Consider the following 11,191-nt stretch of genomic DNA (forward strand, 5'->3'; position numbering starts at 1 on the left):
CGACAAAATCAACAGAATTTTGTGCAGTTTTTGATAACATTGAAACTTCTCAACTCATTGACAAAATGAAACGAAACCAAATTTGAGGAATACAATTGAGAAGATTATAATGAACATAAGTGAAACTGGAGTCATTTCTTTCATTAATGTATTGTAATTTTCACTGGTGGTAAGATTACTGTCTGAAAAAACTTCGAAAACCTCTAAAAAGTCTGCAAAACTGCATAGTTTGCTAAAAAAGAAAATTCATCAAATTCACATAAAATCTGCAACTTGGTATCTGTGATTCTGACGCTCATTATTTCGCAATTCTGCGACGATTCCGTCGCATTCTATGCTAAGCTGAAATTCGCAATACTAATCGAACCAATAATCGTAGGAAATTATTCGATTACTGCGATTATCTGAAAGAATTCAATCGATTAAATTTCATTCGATTAACTGTGCCTTTACTCGATTATTCGATTAATCGATCGATATTACGACATCTCTATACACGGTTGGATTGTGTGTCAATGAAGCAGAGCATACTTTTGCTGTATGTTGGTTAGTGCGAACATTTTGGTACACATTGCTCTGAAAACAAGTCTCGTTGAGCCACATTCCACCATCATCGTTCGAACGGCGTAGAAAAAATCTTTCACCTGCTGAATATCTTAGGTTTGATGTCTGAAAGAAGATAAATATTTTTACACTTTAATTTTACTTGGCTTGATAAGCAGAAGGTTCCGTTTTTCAATGTAATGATTGGTGCAATTGCAGCCTTTACTTATGGTCATGCGTGACTTGTGATCTAAAGTGCTTTAAGGTAAACGAAAAGTGCTATCGAAAATGTCAATAGATTTGGAGAAACATCGAGAATCCCTCATAAGAACGTGGAAAACAGTGGTGGATACCAAGAGTCCCACCAATTGGGCACTGTTTTCTTATGAGGGCCAAAGCAATGTACTGAAGGTACAGGAAACCGGAGAAGATGGCATTGCTGAGCTAGCTGCTGAGTTTAACTCCGGTAAGGTGCAGTACGGATTTGTACGGGTAGATAACAAAGAGACTGGAATTGCTAAATTCGTGTTCATAAACTGGCAGGTAGGTACTACTCAAGTATCAACACGGTCAAAATATCTGGAAGAGATAAGATAACAATCAGGTTCGTTTCTATTTTAGGGTGAGGGGGCTCCAACTTCTCGCAAGGGTTCCTGTGCCAAGCATGTTCGAGATGTGACCAATCTTTTGAAGGGAGCCCACATTACGATCCATGCCGCCAACGAGGACGATGTCGAGGAAGCACGTATCATAGAGAAGCTTCAAAAAGTGGTGATCAACGATTTCAAGGTTAAAGATTACTCACGGGCCAACGGTGAGTTGTAGAGCGGTATTATAATTGGTGTTAATTTGCTTTAAGACTTCATGCATTGCTGAGGGTGGTGGAATTCTTATATTTATAACAAGTAGGTCATCGTGAGTCGGGAGTGAAAATAACAGTTGGTGCATTAGTCACCGTCACAGTATGCGGTTATATTAACAACCTAACGTCAGAGGCATAGTTGCCAATGGAAGAAACCTACCATAATGAAGAAAACAAAAGAAAAAAACGATGAGTCGGTTTTTGCTTTTCTTTTCAAATGCTTTGTGAATGGGCGAAACTTTTCTGCACATTTCAATAATTAATCAAATTTAATGGTTTCCAACCGGTTCACGTGATTTTATTTTTGCAAAGTTTCCTTATTCCGGTTTTGGATGGGGCACTGTTATCTGCGATTTTTTCATTTCAATCTTTCTTCAATGTTTCTTTCTTTGGCTCATGGGGAACCGTTAACAATATGTTAATGTTTTTAGCTAGATTACTACTCGAAATAAGTTCTTTGCGATGACTGTTCTTTTCTGTTGCAAAACAGTTGCGAATTATTCTGAATTTTTGTGTGCTTGGCTTGGCGCTGCTCACTTTTGGGCTTGGCGCTGCTAACTCTTGGTAATTATTTGTTTTTGTTGATGTTAATTTTATTGCTTCATCCCAATAAGAGAAAAGAGATCGGAAAATCATCGATCATGGTTTAAAAACTATATTTTTCCAAAGGATGTGGTGGTAGTTGTAAGGGCACAAAAGAATTCTGAAAAAGTGCTGCACAGCAAGCCATGACTATTATAGTGGTTACCTCTGTGACAGGTTGATTCCTGTTTAGAAGCACTATTTCTGGAACATTCGAATATACATACTCTTGTCGCAAAACTAGTAATCGTGGAGAGCTCGCTGTGTGACGATACTGTATCAGTGCTATAGTAAGAAATGTGTGTATCAAAACCTACTATGGCTGTTTTAAATACGTTGGCTACTTTATACATCTCGGGACCATTTCATAAGGTTGTATATTTCGGATCCGGAGGGAATCAATAAACCGAAACTTGGTATCACAATACTCTGCGCATACCCAAAAAACCTGCTTAACGTCCTGATAATCGTCACGACACACTTTCTGCGAGGTTCACCCGATGAAGATAGGCTTTGAACATATATAGAGTTCCCCATTTCTAATGTTATTGTAACATTCGATAACTTTGACATTTGACTACCGATTGACTTGACTTGAGCTGTTTTGGGATCGTCAATCCAGTACAATCTCCACCATGAAACGCTTCGCTTTGTTAACAAGTTGAAGAACTTATTCAAGCAGTCCGATAGAGCGTTGCCCAGAACTCCAAAAGTGTCGTATCTTCACCGGAAGTCAGTAGAATTACTATACGGTGAATTCTGCAGGATGATTTCATATGTTTACATATAAAATGCCAGTAATTAAAACATTACTGCCGACAGACCGTCCACGTCGTTTAGAACACGGTCAAACAGTCACTCGAATGATACTGAAGCTGATTTTTGGAAGTGAATTCACACTGACGTGCATAAGTGCCGTAGTTCCGATGTTATCAACAAATTTACTTGCTTTCCGGAAGACGATTGCTTGAGGTAGACGAGCGGTTTCCGAATATCAACGGTGTGAAAGTCGATTTCCGATCTGAGATTGTTCTCCATTGCACAGACGGATTCCTTACCTTATCAGCCATTTCAGCCAATTTGGCTAGCGTTTCATCTTTGTTTGATGGCAATCATTTGATAAACACCATCTTCAGTAAATTGTCGTCTATTCCGAGACCAATATATTGCTCCTGCATTTTCGATAGGAAATGCGTCGACCGTATGTCACCCAGATCATGCGACGCGAGCAGGCGCTCCAATTTTTTGGAGACAGGGCGAGTCAGTCGATTAATCGCTTCTTCACGGCATCATACTTATCCGTCGCCGGAGGAGCTGTGATCAGATCCGCGATGTAGCATATTACCGACTGGTCAACTTTAGCCGTAATGTGATACAATTTCGTTTCATCTGACGTGACTCTTGCCTTAGTGAATTGTGATTCGGCTTGAGCAAACCACATGTCCGGATCTGTTTCCCAAAAATGCGGACGCTCATCACTAACCACTAGGCTAGTGGCTTGAAGTTTGAGATTATATTTGTTTGCGTCTCCTTCGAATGACGATTATCGAGGCAGGAACGATTGTCTAGACCGAACGCAATCGAATGAAGGTCGAAGGCGTTTTTACTGCTAAAACTATAATATTTATTTTCTCTTACTTCCCAATAACAAATCCCCCCGATTATCCCTTAGAGAAAATCGGCTTTGGTTCTGTGAATCTACCGATCACAGACGAATTTATAAATTGTTGCACCGGGTTTTATGTGAATTCCACTCACGCTATATAATCGACGAAATCGATTGCTGAAATATTTTACAATGGATCGATGCAACCGGATTTCATTATTTGATCTTTCGGTATACGTTTCAGACGATCCGTCTCTTTTCGGCACCGTCACCGGAACGTTAGCATTCGTCAAATTAGTTTTTCTTACTCCGTCAAGACGTTCAATGATTCTTACAAACTAAGATTCAAATAAAAGGTCTTGTGGTCCCATGCAAAATTCCTGAATATTATTTGGATCCGACTTCCGGTTCCGCAATTATGGGGTAAAATGTGCAAAAAAATCAAAATATGTGTTCTAACTTTTCTCATAGATGGCGCGACCGATTTTAGGTTCAAATGAAAGGTCCTGTGGTCCCATACGTAATTCCTGAATTTCATCCGGATCCGGAAATATAGGGTAAAGTGTGTTAAAACTTTTATACCATCACTGAAAAGAGCGAAAAACCGTAAAAAGTTTTCTAAATCGACCTCAATTCTTTTCCAATTGATAATTTTTATCAGTAGACGGTCAAACAAACCGATTTCAGTTATTCTTTTAAGAATCGAAGAAAATTATTTTAAAGAATACCACAGTATTATATATGATAGTATGATTGATATGAGAAAGGCATCATTACAACACTAGGTGAATTAAAACAGGTTTTTATTGGGTTAGCTCGCGCACGGGTTTGTTCACTCTGACAGTTTACTTCACACATATTTCAGGGTGGTATGCAACTCGTCGTTCGCATTCCATAAGCCAATCCACAAAACAAGAATTAGTACCGAACCGACTTGCAGTCTCGGTTTGGCATTGCGTGGAGTAAGTTGCTGCACAGCTATTTCCATCAGAACATGGACTATTTGTGGATTTGTTTTGTGCGCCGTTCGCTTTGTCACTTTCCATCGAAATTTTGTCGTTTCTTCGCAGTCAAAGAAAATGCAGCTGAATGATCGTGATCAGCATCTTTCATCATAAACATCAACAAACCAAGCGGTCCTTCTCAGGGTATCTAAAATTCTAGAAGAATTATTTGCGAACAAATATTTCGCCTAGATAAAAATAATTTTTTAGGGAACACAAAAAACTACTGCCTAAATATTCAAACAAATGTTAGTCCAACGTCAACAGTTCGAACAATCCCATAGGCTTGATTCTTTTAGTGTTTGTGTAATACCATAGTAATATTTATGAGCGTATGAGTAATATGAGAAAGGTATCGTCAAACCATTTTCATTGTATTTTCTAACTTGCACTCGCTGCTGATCTCGAATCTTTTATATGCGAATGATTTTCTATTCCACTACAGGGTTGAAGATCGCTTAGCCATTGTCGTTCTGGGTACTCGTTTGGTCTGAGCTTGAATCGTGGCGTCAAGAATCAAGTTAGGTAGGAATATTTGACCTAGGATTCCGTGTCTTTTCTGCTTTGTTAAGGATGGTTATATTGAAATTATCACACATCTTGAATTACCGAAAATCGGATATGATCATATTGGATATGTAAGCAGCTGCATCATCCCGTGCAATGGGATTTAAAGTCTCATAAGTCCAAAGCGTTGCGGGAAGAAGCATCAAGATATCTGCCAGCCGTCGATGTCCCATCTAGATTCTGAGAGAAATGTAGATAGAAGCTATACATAGAGTTTCCGGAATACTGCCGTGTCATCTATCGCTTCGTTTCCTTCTAATTATTTTTTAACTCATCATACAGAATTGTCATTCTTTGTTCGAGAACAAACTAGGAATGAGAATTGGTGTCAGACGGTTCCGAGTACCCGAAAAATGAACCGTCAGCTTAATTTTAAAAATCTTAAAAATTGTTAATCACATCCAAAGAAAAAAAAAATAAACTGATCGAATTGTTTGCATATAAGCTTTGAAGTGTTGAGAGGAGAGTTGGTGTGAGTTGACGTGTTTTGACATATAGTTTAGAAACGTGAGTTGATTCGGGAATTACTGGCAATGAAATATTAAAACCAATCCAAAAATGTTCCAAATTTCAGGTCAGCCACGTGTGTCTTCCCTTACAGCAATGTGGAATTTCACAGGTAGAACTTTGCTGTTTGAGTTTGTGTGCCTAAGATTGTTTGACATTGAACTAATATTTCTAAAAGATAACATTTTACACGAATCGGTCCCCTCACCATATCTCATCGGTGATCATCAGTGTTGCTTTTATGGAAACTTGACTTCTCCCATTGTTACTCGTTTTCACAGTTGAATGTTTTGATTTGTTCTTTTTAAATCTCGAAGTCGAAATTGATTTAAACCCAATTCTATTGTTTATGCTTTCTAGACGCTCAAAAATCCGTGGGAACTAACTACAGTCGAGTCATTCCAACGAAGGAAATCAATCCGGCCGAAAGGGATGAGTTCTGGCGCAAGGAGGAAGAAGAAGAGAAACATCGGCTGCAGCTGGAGTATGAGAGAAAGTTGAACGAAACGGTGCAATTAGAAGAGGTATTTAATTGTTAATTTGCATAGTCGACATGCCGATATATCACGAATTTAATTGCAGGAACGACGCCGCCGAGAAGAACGAGAGTTCGAGAAACGAGAAGCAGCGCTGGATGGTCCACAGAGTCCGGATAAATGCTACGCTAGGCAGGTGTCCGATAGTTCTCGAACCGAAAGGGATCGTGAAATTAAACAGGTCGTGGAGGCCAGTGGAAAGGTTAGTTCGGCGAAGGCACGGTTCCTGAACAGCACAGTACAGTTAAGTCCGACGCACATTCAGCAACAGCCGGCCGTTCCGGAGCTGAACCTGTCACCAAACGTATCTAACGAGGAAAAGATTCTGATAAATGAATTAAGAGCCGAACTGGAATCGGAGCAAAACGGTCATAACGGTAGACAACCGGCGGAATCGGTAGTACCACAAGAGTACTTTGATCCGAATGCTACGATTGATTTGTCGGATGAAGATAATATGATCCGAGCTAGGGCTTTGTACGATTACCAAGCCGCCGATGATTCCGAGATAAGTTTCGATCCCGGTGATATCATCACCCATATCGACCAGATTGACGAAGGTTGGTGGCAGGGTTTGTCACCGAGTGGCACCTACGGACTGTTCCCGGCCAATTACGTAGAGTTGATGTAAACGAACAAAAAGGGTTTTGGAAGTAATCAACCAGCGAACCATCACGAAACACGCACGATCACATTGTTAAATGTCGTTGATTCACTTTCTCAGTTGTATTCTTTTTTTTGTTGTATATGGTCGTGAGTAACGCAAGCTAGTATTATAGTATTATGTTTTGCAAACAGGAAATTATTATTCATCACAATAATCTTAGCCGAATATGATTCGCATAACATTTTGAGGTAGAGAGAAATAAATGTCGAAGATAAGATTTATAATATATTTCAACTCACTATTAAATCGTGACATTTATCAAAAGAAACAAACAATATTCATGTTTAAGAGCTGTTACTAGATACTAATAAATAATCTTCAATTTCTACTCGAATAATGAAGTCATGATTGTTCTATTTGTCCCATAACTACATTGAGTATATCACATATATCTGTATGCCATTGGACATGGAATCGAATGCTTCAGATGTCTTAGTTTTTACTTTAATGGTCTCACATCCTGTCTCCGGAACATGATCGAACGAACTGTACAGGGTGCGCCATCTAGACAGGGTTTATTGAAATGTTAAGAAATTTTTCAGCCGATTATGACAAAAGTCCGATTCTGCAACTTTAGTTTTTGCCATTTTAGTCAAGAATCGATTTACACAAAAAAGCAGACTGAAATTGTATCGATGTACGATGTATCGTACATTGAAACCAATCGTTCAACTGTGAAAACTGTGCGTGCGTATCTTAAAAACGTACTTAATCCACCTAGCAGTGAGATGATAACTTTTTTTTATCAATCCGCATGCGTTTTTTAAATGAATATTCTTGGGTGTTTCAGTGCTCATGACATTATTGTAATGACCGTCGTTTTAAGTGGCAATTTGAAATTTTAATCACTCATTACTCTGTAATGTCGAAACTGCAAATCGGATCGAATTTGAATCTAAAAGTGTAACAATCGATTAAACATTCCATGATATGTCGAAGTAATTTCCACTTTAGAGTTTAGGGTAATTTAAGGTACTTCCAGAGCCGGTATTCAGGAACCAGCATAACCCAAACCGATTCGTATGGACATATAACGAAAAAATGGCAATATTTTTGAGTCCAACTTTAAAGCTTTTCGGAATTGTCATCTTCTATATCGCTTTGAATTTTAAAAATTCATCATCCTACAATTCCAGAATCGGAAGTCAGAATTGGATAAAATGGGATTTATTTTAATTTGAACTTTTGTTTCTGAAATTCGATTTGGCTTTTTTTGAGAAAACGATTGAGCTTTGAGAAACGTTTCGATACTGGAACCGGAATTCGAAATTCGGTGTAGCCGAAGCCAGTTAAATTCACCTGAGAAGCTGTATAGATTACATTTGTTTCAAAATGTTTGATAATCAATGTAGACATTTTTGAGGAATCGTAGTGCGAATTGAATTTTTGGGTGCCTTCCGAAACGAAAGCTGAATACAACCAAAAATGAAATAAGTTTATTTGGTTATCGACTATCCAAATCTGCTAACCCGATAAACCTGATTAACTTATGTGAAATAGACATTTTTATACTAATCACCCTGTATCTCCGAACCCGGAAGTTGGATCTGACTGAAAAACAAGATGTTTTATAGAATCTTAAAACTTTTCATTTGAATCTCAGATCAGCCATCTACGAGAAAAATGAGTTTCACATATCATTCTGTAGTTCCGGAACCAGAGGTCGGAACCAAACATAATTCTGGAACCTTGTTTGGGAGTATGCGACTTTTCATATGAATCTGAGTTTGTAAAAAACGGTTGAGTCATCTCCAAAAAAAATTGAGTGAAATTATTTGTCACACACGCATTTGCTGCTCTAGACGAACTGATTCGAATGATATAAGGGTGTTATGTTCTTCCAGCATTTATTGTAAGTTGTTCAAATCAATATAATTATGGAATTGCTTTCAACTCGAAAATTCTGCCATCATCTGGTTTACATATGGCATATTCGAACGATTATGTTGCCAAAAACGAACCGTGCTAAAATCGGTCCGAGGCAAAATATCATGCTGTACACAGTCTTTTGGGTACTTAGAAACAAATGTATGTAACAGTAAAAAAATCGTGTTTTATGTTGCTCCAAAGCATTTCTTTGCCAGACAGCGCTCAAAACTTCTACTGCTGGAATAGGGGAAAAAGTCGCTTACACATAAATTTCGATATCTCCGTTAAAAATGGACGGATTTTAACAATCTATGGCTTGTTGGATAGGTATTACCATGCGGAATCTAAGTCTGAAAATATATTCTGTTTTCAAGGTCAATTGTGACAGATACTGTCAAAAATTTTGACATAAAACTTCGTATAACTCAAAAAGTAAACATCCGATCTCAAAACCATTCAATAGCGTTCAGGGTGACGGAGAGACCTTTCATTTGCGACTAGTTTGATCAAAATCGGTCCAGCCATCTCTGAGATCTCGACCTCTTAGTTGACAACACACATACAGACACACACACATACACACACACACACACACACACGGACATTTGCTCAGTTCGTCGAGCTGAATCGATTGGTATATATGCCCCCGGGCCTCGGAAAATTTTTCTAAAGTTTGAGCGTATTCTATACCTATTATATATATATATATATATATATATATATATATATATATATATATATATATATATATATATATATATATATATATATATATATATATATATATATATATATATATATATATATATATATATATATATATATATATATATATATATATATATATATATATATATATATATATATATATATATATATATATATATATATATATATATATATATATATATATATATATATATATATATATATATATATATATATATATATATATATATATATATATATATATATATATATAGATGGTAAAAATGGGAGACATTTGGCGACTTCCGACGGACTGCACTCACTTTTTTCAGGCGGTTCCGGAATTATGGGGTAAAATGTCAAAAAAATAATTATAATATGTGTACTAACTTTTCCCGGAGATGGCGATTTTCACAAAATCTGATTCAAATGAAAGGTCTTATGATCTCATATCAAAAGGCTGAAAAGGCGGTTCTTGAAATTACAAGATTAGGAATGTTGAAAATACAGAGCAGTGATGCAAAACACGGAAAAATGGGGTTGCTGAGCACTCAAATTATTTCAGTACCTGGCTTCCGGTTCCGGAAGCACCGGAAATAGTAGTCACTAACTCTAGAATGGAACAAACTCACTTTTCTCAGCGATGATCTGATTTCCGGTTTCTGAGTTACAAGATGATGAGTCCATCGGCATGAGAATCACGGCACAGGTACGAATGTCTGTTACCGGTGTGTGATTTTTGTTGAACATTTTGTTGTTGGTGCTTATCAGTCACGTTCCCAGAGAGGGGGCCAGAGAGCCCTGGCCCCTCTCAAAATTAAAAAAACAGTTTCGAAGGTCTCAGACATGTGTGACAGAAACAACAAGACCATGAGATACAAATCCCATAAAACTGTCTGATAAATTCTTCCAGTTTGCAGAGCTTATTAGTTTGTGGGCACAAACGCTTAATTCGGCCCTACTGGTCCCCTCTTTCCCTGTTCCGGAAGCACTGAAAGTGGTGGAGAAAACCTTAAAAAATGTGATGCTTGAACCGATTTTCACGTATCTTGAATTGAATTAAAGTTCATATTACATTTAAAACTACTGTGAAATTTCATCCGGATTTGTTGTGGATACTACTTCCGGTTCCGGAGCTACAGGGTAAACAGCATTTGTAGAGTTTGTTAGATTAAGTCCGAACAAACTGTCCTATTTCTATTCAATGAACAGTTGTTTTTTGCGAATTCCACAGTAATATTTTTGATGTTATGTGTAATATGAGAAAGGCATCATTACACCACTAGGTGGATGAAAATAGGTTTTTATCTTTGGGCTCCTCCCAAAACGAAATCCTGGGTATGGGCCTGGTGCTGATGTGGAGATAAAAATGTCTAACCTTCATATAGTGTACGACAAAAAAAAGTACGATATTATCGAAGTAGATTGTAAAACTATACGAACTTGTAGGCCTGGCTTTTTAATGGTCTTTAAATCTTTCTGCAACTGCGACAGTCTCCCGAATCCGGTTCCGGGATCAGTTATTTAAATGTCCAATATGAAACTTTTCGTGAAATGTTAATTAGAAAGGCACCATTACACTACTAGGTGGATTAAAACAATTTTCTTGTATATAAATTTATTCGAAAATCATTTACATAACATTTTCTTCTAAAAACTAATTTATGACACAAGTTTTAAATGGATTTAACAATTTCCAGATTCATACGGGTAGTTCACAAAAGTGCTTTACGCTTAGGT

General features: G+C 37.4%; 1 protein-coding gene across 2 annotated transcripts; it reads left to right on the forward strand.

The window, feature by feature from the left end:
* Window positions 1-498: 498 nt before the first annotated feature.
* Window positions 499-7,215, forward strand: LOC131435918 (drebrin-like protein). Of its 2 annotated transcripts, XM_058604208.1 has the most exons (5): window positions 499-660; window positions 763-1,086; window positions 1,165-1,357; window positions 6,032-6,195; window positions 6,254-7,215. In XM_058604208.1, exons 2-5 carry the CDS (start codon window positions 832-834, stop codon window positions 6,836-6,838), a joined length of 1,197 nt encoding a protein of 398 aa, XP_058460191.1. In that variant the 5' UTR covers window positions 499-660; window positions 763-831; the 3' UTR covers window positions 6,839-7,215. The 2 variants fall into 2 exon arrangements, with proteins under 2 accessions (XP_058460191.1, XP_058460190.1); XM_058604207.1 differs by having other exon boundaries at window positions 499-1,086.
* Window positions 7,216-11,191: the final 3,976 nt, after the last annotated feature.

Source organism: Malaya genurostris, chromosome 3 (genome assembly GCF_030247185.1).
Source record: "Malaya genurostris strain Urasoe2022 chromosome 3, Malgen_1.1, whole genome shotgun sequence".
In the NCBI taxonomy this organism is placed as follows: domain Eukaryota; kingdom Metazoa; phylum Arthropoda; class Insecta; order Diptera; family Culicidae; genus Malaya; species Malaya genurostris.